This window comes from Aptenodytes forsteri, unplaced genomic scaffold (genome assembly GCF_000699145.1).
Source record: "Aptenodytes forsteri isolate BGI_AS27 unplaced genomic scaffold, ASM69914v1 Scaffold14, whole genome shotgun sequence".
NCBI classification, from domain to species: domain Eukaryota; kingdom Metazoa; phylum Chordata; class Aves; order Sphenisciformes; family Spheniscidae; genus Aptenodytes; species Aptenodytes forsteri.
The window spans coordinates 842,198-862,705 of NW_008794457.1; the positions used below are offsets into that span (position 1 = coordinate 842,198).

The 20,508-nt window shown below is 43.0% G+C and overlaps 2 protein-coding genes across 3 annotated transcripts in view; one reads left to right on the top strand and one right to left on the bottom strand.

Moving 5' to 3' along the window:
- RANBP10 (RAN binding protein 10) overlaps positions 1-19,728 on the bottom strand; it is an 80,775-nt gene extending 61,047 nt beyond the window's left edge. Inside the window, exon 1 of one of the 2 annotated variants that reach the window (XM_019475006.1) lies at positions 19,656-19,728. The gene's annotated coding sequence lies outside the window, so the exon portion shown is untranslated. Of the gene's footprint in view, positions 1-12,329; positions 12,412-19,655 lie in introns of those variants that run through there. The other variant, XM_019475005.1, reaches the window with a different exon arrangement.
- Positions 19,729-20,074: 346 nt separating this feature from the next.
- The window catches only part of TSNAXIP1 (translin associated factor X interacting protein 1), a 29,970-nt gene continuing 29,536 nt past the window's right edge, over positions 20,075-20,508 (top strand). Inside the window, exon 1 of the mRNA XM_009290822.2 lies at positions 20,075-20,129. Within this exon, the coding sequence (XP_009289097.2) occupies positions 20,075-20,129 (55 nt within the window). The remainder of the gene's footprint in view (positions 20,130-20,508) is intronic.

Genomic DNA, 20,508 nt, shown 5'->3' on the forward strand with positions numbered 1-20,508 from the left:
CCTGCCTCTCATGAACCCATGCTGGCTGGGCCGGATCCCCTGGTTGTCCTGCTCATGCCTTGTGAGCGCCCTCAAGATGAACCGCTCCATAATCTTCCCCGGCACCGAGGTCAGGCTGACAGACCTCTAGTTCCCCAGATCCTCCTTCTGGCCCTTCTTGTAGATGGGTGTCCACGTTGGCAGCCTCCAGTCATCCGGGACCTCCCTGGCTAACCAAGACTGCTGATAAATGATGGAGAGTAACTTGGAGAGCTCCTCCGCCAGCTCCCTTCATGTAAAGGTATAAATCCAAACAGGCTACAGCCAGTGTCCTGCTATTCTTTCACAGAATCAGTTTTCTTCCTGTGGCTTCCTCGACCACCTGCTCCATAAAACATTAACCATGACTAAAAATATTATTTCAGAATTTGACCCCAAGTTACATGTCCTCAAGCTATGTGGGTTAAGTCTCCCGCAGCAACTGTTCCTGCCCTTGACTTCTCCATCTCAATCATTGTCAGCACCCCAATCAAATAGCATGGAAATGGTAATAACTGATATTTTTCTTGTTTACACAGAAATTTTAATCCTTAGAGGTCTATAAGTTTATCAGATCTTAGTCTATGATCTCTTTAATAAATAGCACCACATCTTCACAAACATGGCCAACTTTGTCTTTCTTGTACACTTCACATCGTGGTAGCATGACCTTCCAGATTTTAAACACCTGAAATCCAGTTCTACAGTGCTTTAAATTAAGTCAGTCCCTTCTTTAAAAAACATGCTCTATTTCAGAAGTACCCCAGCTTCCAGAGGATCCGGACCCCACCTCCTCAGACCAATTCCTCAGCAACGTACCAGAACTGTTCCTCCTCACCTCTCTTCCTGGTACTAGGCAAAGCACAGTGCTGTGCAAAGGTGGGGAAAAGCATTTTGGAGACTGCTACCGCAGAGGTCCTGGTTTTCAACTTCCTATGTAATAGTTAAAAGTTTTACATACAGAACCTTTTCTGCTCTTCCCTATGCCTTCCGCACCACAGGGACCACAGCTATCACTTCACGCTCAGCAACTGCTGCAATATTCAGATGCTTTGGGAGAGCCGTGTACTTTGTGTCTACCAGTCACGTCACGATGCCATTCTCCCTGGAGTCACAAACACAGTTATCTCTCTACCTGATCACTGAATTGCTAACCATTATATGGTCCGCCTTTTCCTTTTAGCTGGCCCCTGGCCTCTTAGGGTTATCTTCAGAGGAAAATGATACATGATCATGATACGGAAAACCTATTGCTGGACTCGTCACTTCCCTTCACCCAGCTCAGTGTTTTCCTGCTGCAAGACTAGGGCTCTTCAAGTCCAAAGTTTCTTGGGGTGAACGCTGACAAATAGGGCTATGCCAGTGACAACCAAGAAAGGCCAGCCCAGGTCCTTCAGCTCTCACCATGTATAAATAATGTAACTACACAAGCACCAGGAAAGTGTTAGTGTTTGATAAAGGAAATAATAAGATCACTGAGCTTAGAAAAGTACCCAAAAGAGGCTGTGGCAGCAGCCAGTTCAGGAGCAGAAGATTTGAACAACCTGATGGCATTGAGGGCAAACAAGTTTATCTCGAAAACTCTCCAGTCACAGAGGACAGATTCCAGGACATTTGGCTGGATTTTCTATTTCTCATTTAGAAGGACAGAGATTTGTGAGGGTTTCCAAAATACCTAGGATGTACATTATTACATAGCAAATCTGATATTCTCTGCAGAAATGGTAAAAGCCCGCAGCCTGTCTACAAAAAGAAAAGCTCAAGGCGCTCTGCTTGTTGAGACAGGACAGTGGACACTCCAGTGCAATACAGCTCGGACACAGTGCATGCAGAAACACAAACAAATGCCCCGAGTGTGTTTTGCACTGCTCCAAGACCCAGGCCACAGGTGAAATGACTACTTCCTGCAGATAGCAGCCCTAAGCTTTTAGATCTGATTGACCCCACCCTGGAGATAATCCTCCTCATCTTGTTTGGTCATGATGGAAGGAGCTCAAGGGCACCACCTTCCCTACCACAGGCTAACCAGCTCCTCCAGCACAAACAGGGATTGTTTCACCTGCACTAAGGGAACTGTCAGCCAAAGGTCAGCTAGCATCTGCCTGGGCATGCGCTCCCTCCCAAGGAAGGATTAGAGGCTGCCAAGATACAGCCTAACAAAAGACATCCCAAAGGTTTCTGCTGCCACGTGCTGCAGAGTAGCCAGGCAAGATAGAACAAAAGAGTAGAGTGGGGAGGGTTCATACAAAATTAAGCCCTGCATAGTCCACAGGATGTCCTGAAGTAGAAAGCTCAATGGTAGAGACCAGCATTGCTTCAAAAGATACATGAACTGGGCAGAGACAAGGCAAGACTTTCGGGCATTCATCCCAAAACCTAAATTTGCAAAGGACTATAAGGATGACAGAACCTATTCTCTAGACTATCTACTCCTCAGTAACTTAGTATAAACGGAAAAAAAAACTGTTTCATCTGAGGAGGGATACCATAAGTGCTAGTACCTTTGTTTGTGCACAGAGTCCAGAGGGGAAGATTGTTTCATCTTTGGCCTAGGAACTCCTTTGAAATGCACCTGAGCGGAGATGCGAAGGACAGCATTGTGGCAATTATCCACTAAGACAGCAGCAGCTAGTCGCTATTCTGATCTTATATATCAGTGAAAGTGTTCAGCTCTTTATGAGCAGAGATAAATTGCTGGTCTCCACTTCCCTATTATGAACAGAATTGCTGGTCTCCACTTCCCTATTATGATAGAAAATATGATATGCAAACACCCCTACCCAAAGACCCTCCAGCGTCAACAATTGCCATGAAAAGGACAAGGAAAGACTTTGGAGCACCGTAAGAAAATTACCACTGCTGGAACACAGAGAGGTTTTAATAAGGTCCTTCACCTGAAGATCTTAAGGAAATTATCTTGGTATAAAAAGAAAGTTACCTCACAGACTAGTAACTGGTTTAAATGATAAAAGACCAAGGGTAAGAGAAATGCTTACAGGAACACAGACATGAGGTAAAGACATCATATTACAGGCTCAGGACAAATACCTGTGACTTGAAAAGGAGATTTGGGAACGCCAAGAATAAGAAGGGGGGGAAGAAAAAGTGTGTGTGTGTGGGGGAAGACCACCATGATTAAACAATACAATAAAGAACTACTCCCACCAACCACTTCCTATGAGTGCAGCCAGCAGGTCAAGGGAAGGGATTGGCTCCTCTCTATTCAGCACCCGTGAGTATCACATTCGGTTTTGGGATCTCCAATACAAGGAAGAGTAACAAACTGGAGCGAGTGCAGCAAAAGACAGTTAGGGGGCTCAAACCACATGATGTATGAGGAGACACTGAGGGACATGTGTTTGTTCGGTCTTAAGAACAAAAGACAAAGCAGGGATCTCATTGCTGTCTACAGCTACCTAATGGGAGAGTACAGGGAAGGTGGAGCCAGACTTCAGACACGCACACCCCCCAAAAATCATGAGAAACAACAGACAAGTTGTAACAAAGAAGATTCCAATTAGACATTACTAAAAATATTTTAACCATGAGGGTGATAAAACACTGGAAGAAGCGCCCATAAATGGTACTGCATCTCCACTCTTAGAGACAGTCGAAAACTTGACTGCACATTGTCCTGAGGAACCTGATCTAACTTTGAAGTTGGCCCTGCTTTGAGCGGGGAGCTGAACTGGATGGCCTACAGAGATCCTTTCCAACCTAAATTATTCAACGATATCCTGGCTTCAGGACAGTTTTGCTGACAGGCAGCAAACTCTTGGCTAGCAGTGCCTAAAGCGGGATATTGACAAAGTTGAGAAAAGACAGAACTTCCTGAGGCACACACATACACCACAAACCAAGTCCTGATCTGATCATACCAGCTGAATCCAGCTTTCTTCCTAGTCGTCAAGAATAGATCATCCAGGAAAGACTGGTTCCTGATCTACAGAACAACCCTGAACTCACAAACAAAACATGCCATGATGACTGCTGCCTGGCACATTGCCACGAACCCTTTAGCTCTTCAGCTGAAGGGCTCCTGAACCTAGTGCTCACTTGAAGAAAAGCAACAAGGAAGGTTCTGCTCTGATGTACAGATCTCAAGGATATAAGAGACTTTAAGAGAAAACACTGTGTGATCTCATTCCTTTGGATCCCTTAAAAAAAAGCTACACACATCCCTATCTCTCTTCTCCTCTGTGTAATCAAGACTTTTTAAACATCATGCTCTACAGTTAATGGCTCAGCTATTTCATTCTTTAGAACTCTTGAATGAAGACCAGAAACCCCCTAATGATTTGTTCCTGTGTTTTATGGATAAATAACACTGTTGTATTAACCCTTCATCAGGAGCCAGACAATCATTTAAAAACAAGATTGGCACGTTTTGTTGAAACATGACATTGTTGTTGTATTAACACTTTGACTTGAGCCAGATAATCCTTTAACAGCAAGCACTGGCATTTGGGAGCCTCTAAACATTCCTACTTTTTCAGAGCCCTTCATAAAACGTTCTCCTGAATCATCTCTTGGTTTTACAGACTCCATTTTGGTCGACCTTATTGGTTTTTTTAAACTTAAAGTTTGTTCTTTCCATTTTTCTCATCTAATAAAATTTCAACTTTTGGAGGGTGTATCCCTATCCTCTCCCACCTTCGTGTCTAATTATGTCAACTGTCAAGTCATTTTGAGTCTATTAGTTCACACACATTTACACTGATCCTCCAATATGATGTGTCTCTCCTTAAACAGTCTCCATACCTTCTGAAAGCATTTTACCCTTACGATTGCATCTTTTTATTAACTCCTTAAACAAGCTTCTTCAATTTATATAGGTTTGTTTTCTGGCCTTTTTTTTTTTTATGAACACTAAAGTGGTAGGGTTTGGGGGCCTTTTTATGCTGCTTCTCAAAGGACGTTAAACATGAGTACTTATGGTCAGTGCTGCAGAGCAACTTATAAACACACATTTTTTGTAAACATTTTCTGCACTGCTCAGAGCCTGAGTCAGAAGTTACATCCTTTCTCATGAGTTCCCTGACTAGGCTCTCTGAAGCAGTCATTTATGGCATCTAAAAATTTAGTCTCACAGAGTCATGTGACATACACACATCTATAAAGAATAAACTGAATTTTAAGGATATGTTTACAGCCTTCCAGGCACAATATGGAAGATTTCTCCCCATATCTGCAAGGAGTGCTCTAGCTTTTCCTCGCCGCCTTCTCAGTGCATTGGCAGATAAGACAGCGTTCTTGTTAGCATTTCAATTTTCTTCCGCCTACTGAGTCTGGAACCCTCTGCTGCTACAGAATTTTCCTTGCCACGTGGTGGGCTTTGCTGTTTTGATTTCTTTTCAACTACACATGCTAGCAGTTGGGACCATAGTCCACAGCTAGAACTACATTCCAGGTCCATATTGCTTCAGAGAGCAGTGAGAAGTGCCATCTCTGCCAATTGTTCAAGCCTCAGTGAAGCTTGTGATTCAAGGTCCCAAATTGAACACACAATAAAGGCACCATCTAAGCCTGGTGCAATAGTACCAGAGTGCTTGGTCCTGACTCTGGCAGACCTGAAAACACTTTGCAAAAATCTGTCAAGGAGCAGAGCACTCAGTTACTCTGGCAGAACGATCCCCACCATTTTCACCTGCTCACATTAGCAAGCCCAAGACCTCCTGGATTTGCTGGCAGCTGCCAAATTTTGTTCAATGAGCAGGACATGCCTCTCAGCATAGGGCATGTTTCTTACGTCCTGATCTATTTGGCTGAGCTGAAGGTGAAACACGGTCAGACTGCGGCCACTTTGTCTCCTCTAGCACAGCTTCATCATGTGGCGGTGTCGGCTTCCTTAGTTTCAGTCTCACACAGCACAGCTCCACTGGCATAGGGCCACTGGCCAACTCCATCCCTCCTTATTGCCTGAGGGTGCTTGCCTGTTCCTCTGCCTCTACTTCTGCTGCTGTTGACATTAGCACACCTGGAATTTAACAGAGAGAGTGGACACCACTTCTGCATACAGCCTCGGCACACAGCTTCATCAGAATCACGGCTGCAGCATTTTGATGGCTTCCCTTCTGTTCCCCTCCCTCGTTGGGTCATTGCACTGCATTGCCACCATAAGGGTGGCAATACTGAGCAAACTGTTGGAAGTTATGAGAAATAACATAATTGCTGAACTTTGATAAAATAGGTCATCTCCCACTTCAGCTTATCCTGCTTAATTTTATCATTTTCTATGCAGATTCATCCTCCCTCTTGTGTACTGCAGCAAATCCTGTGCACATAACCGAGGGCAAAAACACAATAGTATCTTTCTGTTTTCAGACAACACAGCTTTAAATTAGGGCTAGAAGCTTGTATTTTTATAAAAAAGTACTACAAATCCAGAAATTCTAAATTTAAGATTACACTTTAATCTAGAAACACACCACCATGGAAATGTGTCACAAAAAAAAAAAAGAACATGACCACAAGCCTTCCTCGTTCACAAAATTTTGCTCTTCAACTTATGGTCCCATTTAAAGCTTAAGACAAACTTTAAAAATAAGACCATAATGACTGCAGAACTGCACACAGAATTTGCAGACAACCTAAAATAAAATAAGACTCTCACCATGCTGGGTTTCAAATCCGCAGCCTACAGCTTATATCCAGAACTTCAAATTGTCACATATATGCTTGCTGGTTATTGTTTTAGATGATGTTAGCTACTTTGCTTTTCCCACCTGCTATCAATTAACATATCAGAAGTGATGGATGAAATGAGCTTGGAGACCTACAAAGCCTCAGACTAAAAAAAAAAAAGTTAAAAAAAAAAATCACTCTATTCTCTTGAAAATTGAGGAAAAAAACCCACGCCTCATCTTCAACTCCACCACCCCCAAAAGTATCAGCTGCTTTCTGAGCTTCTTGGTGCAGAACAGCTTCTCACTTCCTCGATTCCAAATGCTCCAAACCAGTTTTGCATGTACAACAAATTCAAAACTAGTTAAACAGTATTTGTGGGCATCCTCAAGCACAACCTAACACTTGCTTTTTTTAAATAAGTAAATTATAACATTCAATACCATTCAACATAAATCTCTGCAGAGTCTGTCTGCCTGCCTGCTTCATCACTGGTTTTGGAGGTTTTGGGTGTGGACAGACTCCACTGGGGTATCCATTAACTGGAGCCCCTTTTTGAGGGATTCAAAGAGCCTCTTAGAAGAGGACGCACAGCAAGTGAAGCACTGATACAGCAGAACAGAAGAAATGTAAGAAGTGTTAGCACCCACTTTCAAACAGGAAAAAAAAAAAAACCACCTTTTTTTAGGGTTTTGGGTAATGATACATTTAAATCCATTATCCATCATACGTAAGAGATATACCTACATTAAAGCCAGGCAAAAGTGACCTCCTAAAACCATCTTCTCAGCAGTGAACATTGAATACTTGGAACTGCCCCACACACCCGATCAGAAGCTTCAAAAATGCTGTATCAGTAGATCAATTCCAAATACAGCAGACAGACAAAAATAAACGCAGACACATGCTAGTGATTCAAACAGCAGTCTTGTTTCCACTTACCAGCAGCCTCGGCAGTTACCATAGCACCAAATTTTTCCAGACTTCTACTGCACCTCAGCCCTGCCCAGTCAATACTGGTTGCTTTTTAAAATTCAAATAGACTGAATCAGCCACACTAATCACCAGTCACAACATCAGCTCTGCCTCTTTCGTCCATGCACTGGCTCTCCTTGGCCACAGCAGATGAATGAAGGACCTTGGTAGCAAGCCCTCATGCCAAAAGATGCTGGCTCCGCACACACCTCTGCACAGCACATGACCAGCAGGATTGCCAATATTCTTCCCTCTAGATCTTACAGCACCGTGACCGTGGTAAGATTAAGTTCAAAGAGACAAAGCTTTTTGGTTCCCTCCCCCAGTTCCCAAGTACTTCAGCAGTAAACATCAGCAAGTATGCTACTCCAGCACAGTGATGTTTAAAATAGGACAGCATTCACTTTTGGCTCCTAAGGGAACTTGTGTGGTGGATTGTTCAGTGCAGATATTTTCAATGTTGCAATTTAAATTCGTATATTTAATTTTTTTTTTTTTTTTTTTTTTTTTTTCCCTTTTCCCAGTAAGAGACTCTCCCTGGAAAAGAGATGGAAAGAGCCAAAATGATGACTGTACTTCTAAATTAAAATTTAACTCTTAGAAGATACAAAAGATCTCAGATGCACTGACTCAGCCAGGAAGCATTATATATGCAGAAATTATCCAAAAAGCTACAAGAAAAGTTATTTCACAGGAGTGACAATATTTGACTAACCTAAATTCAAAACAAAGGGATCTCTTAAAGAGGCTGTTCTAAGTGTTACACAGTCATACAAGTAGAGGAGTACACTGATGGCTGCGTTCCATTTGCCCCCAGAAGGGGAATCCATCCATGTGACAAGCAATTCTTCGAGTCAAAAGACGTCTCTTCAGAACAAACATGATACCCAGGGAGCCTGCCAAAAAGTCAGTGTATGAAAAGGTTTTTTGGCTAGTCTCAAGCTACGTTGTGCGAGCAACCCACAAAAATCCTCATGAACCCAGCAGAAAAACTTAAGAACAGACCTGCCCTTTGACAGCAAGTAGCTAATGCTGAAATTCCAGCACTTGCACCTATTTGGCTTCTCAAGTGCAGGAATGGGTAGAACAGAGAACACAGCAACAGAAGTCACGTATACCTGTACTTTATATTCTTCAGTTTTAAGGATCCCAGGAGCAAAGAACATCTCCCTTTGAATGCCTGGAAAGCACCCAGCACTTGGGAGGCACTGCTATACGCAAAATAAAGGTGGGGCAGAAGGAGGGAGAACGCAATTAGTCCCTGGTTGTAACTGGACCAGAGCAGTATCCTTTAAACAAAGGAGGAGGTATTTCTTTACCCAAAAAGCTACAAGACTTTCTCCAAGAAACTTAAAAAGAGTACTCACCTCAAACACTAGTTCTGACAAGTAGCAGAGCAGATTTATTAAGGCTCTGCCATGAAAAGAAAGATATTATGGTTCCCCTTTATTTATTTCTTAACACGTTGAAAGTTACCAGGTCAGGATGGTGAAACAATCCACGCCGCTCCTCTTCCTAGTGCCTGTGAAGTTTACTTAGAAGGCAGACAAAATTCACCCCATCTGAAAGCTGGGGAAACGAAGGTGGAAAAATACATGGGTTTAGCATTGGTTGGCTATCTAATGGTCACAAGCCTAGAACTCTTCTTTACTGTGCCAGTAACACCCTGACACAGCAGTCTCTCCTTAGAGCACGCTTTACTGTGTACACCGAGATACACCGAGGCCCAAACTTAAGAAGAGTTAAAGACAGAGACGTTAAATAATTTGTTTTGTAGGCCATGACTTCCAGTAAAGCAGTCGTTCCCCGCTCAGTTGGTGAGCTAACAATATCACTAACACATGGTAGAAATTCCTGGGATTGGCATTTTGTTACGTGGCTCAATCAAGACCAAGCAACCCAGCTTAGCCATGAGTTAAACGAGGGACGTTCCTCTCTTCCAGAGGCGAGTTTGTGATTCAAAGGCTTACTGCATCCTGCAATTTTTTCCTAATAGCCACACCTATCTGGTAGGAATCCTGTCCTCCCAGCTATCATGCACCCCACTCTTTCAACACACACAGTTAAGTCTAAAATAATCAAGCTAAATTACTAAATTAGAGATTAATAATACACCCCATCACACTGGTGGCATTTCAGAGACTTTCACAGTCTCTTGTGCAAAGCTCAGAACTATCATTCTTGTTGTCTGAGGTGAGCCCTGACTTCATGCCAGGTTTAAAGAGTGGCGAGAAATGATAACCCATATCAATTTACCACCTGAAACCACATTGTCAGAGTTATGGTGGGGGAAGGGGTATGTTATTTTAAGGCAGTGACAAAACAAGTTACCTCTGTTTAAAAAAATTACCTATGGTACATAAAATACTGGATTCCAACTGTCTGACTCCTCAGTCTAACAATAAATATTTTGGAACTACTTCATAATGGAATATAATGAATCTCTAAAGTGGAAGTGGTTCTGGTTTTATTCGTGGATATTGCACTGTTCTGTAACAGTGCTTCAGAAATAGCACTGATGGGCTCCAGAAAGAATCCCAATTCCCCAAGCAGAGGTCAGTAAAGCCAAAAATGCAAGGCTGAAAAGAAGTAGATAAAGGCAAGAAAATAAAATTCTTAAGAGCTCATTAAAAACAGCTACAAGTATCCTGAGGCATGGAGGAGTCCACTGCACATCAGCCCTTAGAAAGGCAGAGAAGCTCTAAAAGCCAGAGAGCATGGAAGAGAAGCTGAGTGAACAGAACAAAATTAAGAGGCAGTAACCTGGTAACATAACACATCATCTCAGTCTGTTTATGAGTAAATACTGACAAAACTACAGAGGAAGAATAAAAACTATTTTCGCTAGACCAAGGCGTCAGCTTCCCATCTCCCAGTTTTAGAATCACGTTCAACTGGTATCTGTCAGCCACAAGAAGGGTCAAGTCTGTCCCTTTTCTGTGCTACCTTCAGGAAGGGGAAAGATTGATGATGTATATTAGCAATGTATGTAGGAATACTGAAAGACAGAATACAGATCAGAGATGAAGACTTGACTTGAGCACCATTTAAGAGAGAAAAGGCATAATGCAAACCTCACCAAGTATAAAATCACTGCTAGGATCCAGCCAGAATAACCAACTTCTCCACCTGCCACCACAAGCACCATCACATCCAGCAGGACCCCAAATCCTGCAATATACAGTGGTCGAAACCAACTGTATCTGAAGCTAAGGTGTCCCACCAACTTTGTTTTCCAACTTTAGATTTTTCATTCTTGACAGCTGACTTAGAGAATAAGTCAGCTGGTATTCAACAAAGTTCACATAAACCATGTCAGTGGTGAGCGGCACATTCAGTCTGGCAACAGCATAAAGCATTACTGATATTAATTCTCTGATTATTTATTCTGGTTACACCCAATTGAATAAATAGGAATTCTGTTCGGTTTGTCCTGCTGATTAACAAGCCTCACTCCCAAATGCACTGTTCAGAGTTGCTGAAAATTTTTATCCAATATATTAGAGAAGTTAAACAGGTTTCCACGACTGAATGGACTTAAGACTGTTTGACTGCCAGTTTAAGCAACAGGCCATTTTTCCTGGCATGAACAAAGCCTAGAAAGCAGTAGAGACAGACACTAGAGGTACCGCAAATATCTAACAGAAAAGCATCCAAAAGAGGGTAAGTCATGTAAAGACTACAAGTTTCACACTGAAGACTAATCTTGCATTTCAGTCCATCGTAACAGTCAGCTCCAAACAGCAGCTCGAGTTCCTGTTTTCTCCACTGAAACACAGGGGGAACAAGGTAAACGCAACACCCAAATCAGAAGAAAACACTCTGCTGCCAGGTAGGTAGTTCTCTGAAGAGGTATTCTCCCATCCTTATAGGTTAATTTGCTCTGGTTTTGGTTACTATCGATTTCCTGATCGAAGCCTTTCTTATGCAAGGAAGATTTACCTGCTAACACGAGTTTTCATGACATTACAGAAAAAAAAAAAAAACCTGCAATATTTACATAAGAACTATTTTTTTTAATGTGGAAAACACATTACAGAAAAAGTAACACACAAAGTTTTGGCAGATGTATTTACGAAATAAGACGACTTTCTCTTTAAAACAGTAACAAATAGCCAGAGAGTTAGGGAGAGCACTGGGAAAGCAACACACACTGAATTCACAGATCTTTACATGCTGACGTCTCCACAACAAGGAACAAAGGCTAGATGTGGAGAGCATCAATACAAAGAACTTGTAAACAAGAAGGAAGATTGTATCTCTAGGATTGAAACTGGAGCGTGGAAACAGAGATCCAGTCTTATACCACAGGCACAATGTAAACCCCGTTCCTAGAAAAGCAGTTAAGAAAGCGAATCTGGCAGTGTAGTCAGTATAATGCAGTTAACACAACTCAGCTTTACAGGGCCAGTGGCAGAGCTGAAGAAAAAGAGTCAACCTTCACAGCAGATGATAAATTCTTTAGCAGTTCATCATCCCAGCTTCATAAGCAAAGGAAAAAAGTTTCCCCTCTATAAGCGTTATGCAATTTGTACAATTTAATTATTAAACAGAATTGCTTAGATGTATAAGTCTAGAACAATTAGTTCCCATTATTCTATGATTTATTAACTGTAAACATATTCTGAAGAGCTGAAGCATAATAATGTTTTACGCGTATTCTAAAGATGTTCAGTTGATTTTGCTAGAGTTTACTTTTACCATATTCTTACCTTTTCTATAACAGATATTCAGAAATAGCAGGGGAAGGGATGAGGAGAAAGGAAAAAAAACCTTTTCCTGACATTTTTCTTCTTTACTGGGCAAAATCTCAACTCTAACTGGACACAAAAAAAAAAAAAGAAAAATTAACAGAAAGAAGTTACCAGAGCCTGAAATCTAGGAGATCTCAGACTTCAGACATACCTAAATGCACACATCACAAGTGAAAGTCACACATCACCATCACTATCTCCATTTCGTTTCCTAATTTCACAAATTATTTTAATGAGAAATTGATATTCTACCATTACAACGGATGGGCCCATGATACTGCTATAAAGCACCAAGCTTCACTTTCCACTTCATTGATTAAAAAAGAAAAAGCAATTAAAAAAAATTATCAACTGCAACTCAGGTATTCCAATCTCACAACTTGCTTTACATTGAAAAAGCTGCTCTCAATATTACTCCCTTTTGCAAGAGTTTAGCAGAACAATAACTAAAAAAAAAAAAAAAAAGCCAGCTCACATGAGATGTCATCAATTGATGTGAAACCTCCACAGAAAATAAGAGTGTCTCTACACTTCAGAGCACCAAAGCTCAGCCAGTCAGTAGCTGAGCAAGCAAGACTTGCCTGGGCAAGACTGTTTACAAATGGGAACAAGGTGAGAACTGTTTACTGAATCTACTTGGGGGGATTTATTTATGTGTCGGCTTGTTGAAATGAATGTCTGCGGAACAGCATAAATTCAAGTAAGCAGACATACCTGCAAACAGAAGAACAACCCCCTCTCTGTGCTGGTTTTGGATTCTTGGAAACCAGAATGGAAAAAAATAAAAAGGGGGAGGAAATCAATTATTTACAGGCTTATCAGATATAAATAAGGGATCACACAACACATGCAGATACTAGAAATCCTCAGTTGCCCCAGAATATTCCTTAGCCTTCCCTACAGCCACATCCAGACACATGTGAAATTATAAGGTGTCCTCAGTATAACGAGCCAATGGATGCACAAAGACAACCGTGCCATTAAAGCCACCGACGTCAGAGCGCTTCAGGCCTTCTATCAGCATCTGGAAACCATTAGCGCACACGAGTGAAAGGTTTTTCTAAGAGCAATCACACTCACTACATGCTGAAGAGAAATGGAAAGTTGGCAAGGAGAAACGTAAGCAAGGAAGAGAGGGGCAGATTACTTGCTACTAGCGTAAAGACTGCTAAACCACCAATACATCTGACCTTTATTTTCCTTTTTCAGTCAGAGAGAAACTAAGCTATTTTTAAGTCTGGGATATGGTGCCCTTGTATAAGAAAGCTAAAGGAAGATTTTAAATAAACTATGGTATGGACTAAGCTAGATTAGCTCTTCGGCCGCTCTCCACAAAGTACTCTTTCCTCCCTCTCTCAGAAAAATCCCCGCAACCTAAGCTAGTGCTGACCAACAGCTCTGGACAACAGGCTGCACATCTCAAAGCAACTGTGAAACAGTTCAAGCCAGTGCTGGAAGAAGGATACCAACACACCCTGTTGCCCACGTTCTCCCACCCTCCATCCTCTGCCCTTCTGGGTCCCCTCTTCCCCACTTCATGCACAGAAAGCACTGTATCAAGGACTGATCCAACAAAAAGACATTTACATGATCCAGCTCATTACACAGTTACTAGTGCTGGCACAAAAGAAAGGGTTTTAAAAAAAAAAATCATGGCAAGAAGAAAGAGCCAGTCTAGCTTTTCAGCAGCCTTCCTGAGACAGCTCAAAGTCCTCGTGAAACTGCCTGGCTCCCCTGGCACAGAGGGCTGTGCCACTTGGCACCTCCTCTGCCCACAGACCACACTTGCTCTGTTTGCACAGAACACTCAGAGCCACCATGGACAGGCAGCGGGCTCTGCCATCTCCAGAGAGGTCAGACTTGCTGCAGAACGCCAGCATGTCAAAGTATCTGTGAGTAAGCCACTATCCAAAAACAAACAATTACCAGAAAAAGACAGCTGTCGACAGCAAACTGCCAATGCAAAGGCAATCCACAGGCTGCTGGGCTGTCTTTCCCAGGAGCAGCTCAGAAATGGAGAAGAGGCTGCAGGACAGGTGACTTTTGCTAGAATCGGGAATCCGTGCACAATCAGGGTCAGCCTCCAGGATGTCCTCCCCAGCCACACTCCATTACAACCCACCACATGGCTGAGAGAGGTAAAACAGGTCAAGAAACCGAAATGGCAGTCAGGAACATACACTGCCACCCATGAGACAATTCACCTTGCCCCAGCACAAAGAGGACAACAAAGATGAATTGTCCTCCTGAGTCACAACAGACTAAGTTGTGGGTTGACTGCCCTACCCTGATGAGTCTTACACTGTTCCTGTTTACCAAGCAGAGATCATCTTAATGGGGAAACAGAAGCTGTGAGATGTGCTGACAAATCAACAGCAAACAGAAACACATATTTGAGAGAGAGGGTAAGAGTCCAGTGCTTCAAATATAGCTAAGGTTGAACTATTACAAACACCACCGTGATAAAAGCATGAGTTATTTGTGGCAGCTCAGGAACATAAGAGTCACGTACATTTCTGCCAGTCTGCTCATCTGAGGAATGCTGGAAGCAAGCCATCCACAGAACCATGGAGAGGTTTGGACTGGCAGGGACCTTGGGACCTCCCTTCTTCATCCTTCTGCCCAAAGAATAAGTAACTCTGAAAGTTGTATCGGGCAGTCTGGGGCCTCGCCCAGGCAAATTTGAAGATGGAGATGGCACAGCCTCTCCGGGCATCCTGTTCTGGTGCTTAATCATTTTCACAAGGAAAATCCTTTCTTACATCCAGCTGGCATTTCCCTTGTCACAACTTGTGACCCATTGCCTCTTGTCCTTTCGTTCTGACTGACAACACTCAGGAGACACGCGCACAATGGCTCAGGAATTAAGCACCCAGCAAGTCTTAAGACAAAACTGTTCAACAACAGTTCAAATGGAACTAAATGAGGGTTGCTGCAATCCTACCCTTCCCTCTCCCAGCTCAGCTTATCCCTTTATTGACTCGCCTTCGACCCACGTCAGGGAGCAAAACCCTGAAAAATTGTCCTCAATTAAAAAAAAAAAAAAGCAGCAATTTCTGACAGTGACGTCAATAGATGAAATCATCATAATTATTTTGATGTGGCCAGCTTTCAACCAGTTATCTCCTTGAACCAGCTCACCATAGGACCGGGTAGCAGGTTGTCAGCATGAGGAAAGGCACAGAAACATATGGCAAATGGAAGGGCAAAGGCAGAATCCCACAGGCTTGACTTGTATCATCTTAAAGTGTTGTGGAACCACTCCCTGCATGTTCAGCGCAGACAAGGAGCCGAGAACCGGGCTGGAAGTAGAGACTGTAAACTAAATCCTCCTCTACTCTCTGAGGATAAGAACCATCTCCCCAAACAAAGAATAGTACAAACAACAGATCAATCTACCGACAGATCTGATTTGTTATGTGTTACCTAGCCTCCTCGTCAAGACAATTTTTCAAAGGTAGCCTGGCAGCCTCCCCTCTCCCAGGGGAAAAAAAAAAAGAAAAAAGAACAAAACAATAAACAAACATGACCTCTTATCAATAAAGACTAAAACCACCAGGATAAGAAATGACTACCATTCAGCTAAAAGTAATTCTCAATCATCTTTCTTTAACTCAAAGGATTGCGGTGATATCTCAGTGCATGAGCAGTGGAAGATCCAAAGCTAAGAAAAGCTGATAAATCTTAAAAGTTTAAGTGCACCAAAAGGACTTTTTGCATTCTGTACCTCCTTTGAAATATCCGCCAGTAAACTAAGCTAGATTTTACCGATGCCGAGGCAGAAAAGTCTAGCGATGGTAAAGGGAGAGTTTTCATAAACCATTTCGTTTGTTTCTTTAACATAAACACCTTTATGGAGCAGGTGCATTAAAGGGCAGGGGAAGAAAGACAATGCAAAAGAGGAAGCTTTTCTGCCACGGGTGCAGTGCCGTGGCAGTCTAAAGCAACTTGTGCCTGTGCTGCTGCAGTCCCTCCCTCTTCCCTTGCGCTGGCACTGGGGTTTGCAAAACTGAGCAGAGTACTTGCCTGAAAAACAGGGGGAGGTGAGGGTGTGTGTTTTTACTGCTAGGATACAATGCGGTGGGAGGAAACAAAGGAGAGAACCACAGCATACTGGATTTAAATCACCTTAGCCCCATGAAAGTAACAGAACAGAGAAGTTAAAAAGGTGGTACCGATACCTCAGTTGTCTCTATAGCTCAGTTGTCTCTACCATGGTGACACCACCAATCCAGAACTGGCACTGCCTGGTGCCAATTCAAGACCTCTCTTATCACAGCGTGTCATCTACGGGCAACATCTCTTGTCAGGCTGCAAAAAGTCATCACGTGAGCTTCAGGATTCTTACATCTCCAGTAAAAGCCACTGGGAGCTTCTATCCCACTGCTTACCTGCAACCTTAGTTTCTGTTGTTTATTAGCAACTGTCAGCACCTAACCAGAGTGTGGAACGCTAGACTAATAATTTAATAGCACAGAAAGATGATAGCTTTGAGCAGTTGCGGGGGGGGGAGGGAGAGAGGGGGGGCAAATCAATCAGAACTCCTCAAAGCACACTTCCTGAAATTCATTCCACCAAAGTATTTTTTGAGTAAGTCTTGTTTTGAAACCCGATCGCTGAGGTGGGACATCAATCAGAACTCCTCAAAGCACACTTCCTGAAATTCATTCCACCAAAGTATTTTTTGAGTAAGTCTTGTTTTGAAACCCGATCGCTCACATTTTAAACCTAGATGTGAAAAGCTATCACAAACTCCAGCAAGAGAGACACAGGGAATAAGCTGGAGACACAGGGAATAGCTTCATGCAATCCTTACCTCGCCACTCCGTACAGCATAAACAAAATAACAAGCTACAGAGCAGAGACTTTACACCTGACGTACCCATTCTGGAAATGAGCTCAGAAAGATTCCTCTTCTTCCCCCCCTTGCTAAAGAGCTTCCAGTGGAGTTACTGGGGACATGCTTTACCACTTACGCCGCGGAAAACCTCCTTTCATTCCCTCCAATCCCTTTCTTTAGATTTCTGGACTTTTATTCCTTTAAACTGAAGCCACCACGGTGTAATAAACTCCGGAGAGCTTCCTAAGAAGAAAGCCATCTCTGCCGCAGTTCACTATTACAACATACTGAGCCTCCAATGGGCAGACTTCAAACTATTAAAGATGAGACACACAAGAGTGCCTTCTTAAATGACAGACAGGCAGCAGCTACAGTATAAATTCACAGTTACAAATCCCCAGCACCACCGCATACAAGATAAAAATCGGAGCGCTCTCTACCAGCAATAGAAAAACAAGGCACAGGAATGGCTGAGACATCAGACAAGCTCTCAAAGGCTCTCCGCTGCACTGACTCTGGATCATAGCTATCAACATCTCATGTTCGTATTGCTATAACGTTAATACACACGGTTCCGTGCCTTTGAAAGTATTCCTGGAAGGTAATTGTAATTACAGAATACAGTAAAAACAGAAGTGGACTATTAATATAGAAAACTGATCTTGGGAAACAAGCAGCAAATTCCATTACCTCTCTGTAAGATTGATCTAGAATGCACTACAGATTAAGTGCTGTTCAGTGACCTTTCATAATGTTATTTCTTTGGAAAACTGTCTTGAAGTTCACTGTAAATCATTTTAATTTTAGCAGTTACATAAACTAATCAAGTTCAGGGTTTCAAAACAGACAAGCAGTTAATCGCCAAGTCAGTGAACTGAAAGAATAAAGATGGTTTTTTCACTGCATTTGTAAAGCATTCGGCCCAGCATCCACCTCTGCACAGATAACCTAGTAATTATTACAGGCCTAAATGCAGAACAACTCAAGATCCTTCACAAGTCCCTTTACAAATAGGCCACTTCTCAATTCAACAATGACAGCAAAAAAATTTCAACAGTAAGAAACCATGACTTTAATTTGGTTTCTAGCAGGAATGCTTGCTGCCTTTCCCTAAGACCCCTAAACTGGCCAGAGTTCAAATGTTATTCTTGAAGGACTGGATTAATTAATTACACTCGATTCAACTATCCAGAAGGGAAAGCTGCACAGGAGAAGGTATCTGCGATATTCATGCAATGAAACATGCCAAACACATACACACACAGCAGGCGAAAGCTGCGCAGGAGAAGGTATCTGCGATATTCATCCTTTAGCAATGAAACATGCCAAACACATACACACACAGCAGGCTGATACCTTTATAATCATTAAAAGTTAAATCTACGCTAGCAGTAGAAACACAGACCTTGTTAGAAATGCCCTTTTATTTCTTTCCCACATTTCCCAGCATCCTGAATATGGCTTTAAAGGAACTCCACAAACATCCTGGTTCAGTTACCTTTTGGATCAGAACAATGCCCAGTACAGTGACCGCAAGACTGGATGAGATCCAAAACCCGCTGCCAGTTCAGTTCACTGAGGTGCCACCTAGTAAAGTATGGCTGCATCTAATGCTACCGATAGGATTTGCTGCTTTTGCAGTTCTTCCACTTGCTACTGTTCAAAGTAGTATAGACTGATAGGGCAAACGCAGCCTCAACAACAGCCTACAATATTAAACGTTACCACAAAAAAGATGATTTGGCTGGGAAAAACCTTCTCATATTTAGCATTCTGGTTCCAGCACAGTCTCCCAAGCTTCCACAGTTGTTATCTGTCATGATACTCTGCGATGCAATCTATCCTGAGATAATGACTTGAGTCCAAGTCCAGGTCCTAGACCAGAGATGACCAAAGTATTGCAGATTCCAGCTTATATTCACAATCATCTCATTTCCCTCTCTTTGAACATCTTTTCCTCGATCATGCATATGGGGTTTCTAAAAAACAGTCTCAGAAGTTCTCCTTCCAGTGCTCAAGTACTGCTATGACTACTCTTCACCATGCAAACATCTCTCTAACAGTCCAAAATTAAGTTCAAGGTTCCTCCCTTCCATTTCACTCCACTTCTGAGGCATCATAATTCCAGAAGTCTGAGTGACCAGACCTAGCTAGCAAGAGGAAAAAGTATTTTAATTTAAATTGCACCGGAGACCCAAAGTTTCCTGAGTTTTTAAAACTGCCCACATCAAACAGCACAGAAAGCAGCTGTGTAAGTGCCTCTGCTTCCAGTGCGTTCCACCACATTTACATCTATTAACCAAGAGAATATAACCTCCCCGTGATGTACCTGCCTGTTACACCCAGCAGCCATGGGACCTCTAACCCTTCCGGAAAGGAGGTCAGCGTACAGCAGAACTGCTAAATACACATCACCAGCCACTGAACCGGAATAAGGCACTTACCCATCTCTACCTTTACTGACGATCTTCACTTCAAAGTAATAAATGCCACAGGCTGCGGGTATAGGGTGCGTAGCCCTGACCGAGGCAGCATCTTTGTGATTTTTACCGTGACCTAGGAAAGAACAGAAATGTCAGTACCGATGGGATCTGAACTCTCCCACGTTTTGTCCTAAAACACTGCTATCTGAACACAGCGGGGATCTGTTTCTACATATATCCAACAATTTAAAGCACGCTTTTCAGAGAACTGGAATATACAATCACGCGCTGCCACCATGAACAATCCCTACACTACGAGCACTGTAGTTTTTCCTTTGTTTTCACTGTGAAGCTACTGAGAAAGACTCCCCCTCCCCAGATACATAATTTGAAGACCAATGTACACAAACAGAAAACAAAAATGATTACACAAGAGGGGAATGACATCAGTGTTTACTAACCAGGCAGGAAAAGGAATGATCAGTTCTCCGCCGGGTGAGTAGGGAGAACAGCCTCCAATAGCGAGCAAGAAAAACATCGCTGTGATTCCCCAAGTCCTAGAAGTCTGCGAGCATCTATTTTGTGTAAACTCAAGGAGCCAAAGCCCCCGTTAGGCAGCGTGTCGATGCCATCCCACCCCTTGGCCGGGTGTTAAGCAGGGTGACAGAGTAAACAGGCGACGTGGCTACACAGACGCGCTGGGGCCCGGGCTAGTGGCACCGCAGAGCCTTACATAAGGCAGCCCGCTCGGCCGGGGAAGCGCCCCCGGCTCCAGACCGCCCCCGCTCCCCGAGCCCAGGAAAACCCCGCGCCGGGCCGGAGCCCGGCCACGGCACCCACGACGCCCAGCCCGCCCCGCGGCCAGAGCGCGGCG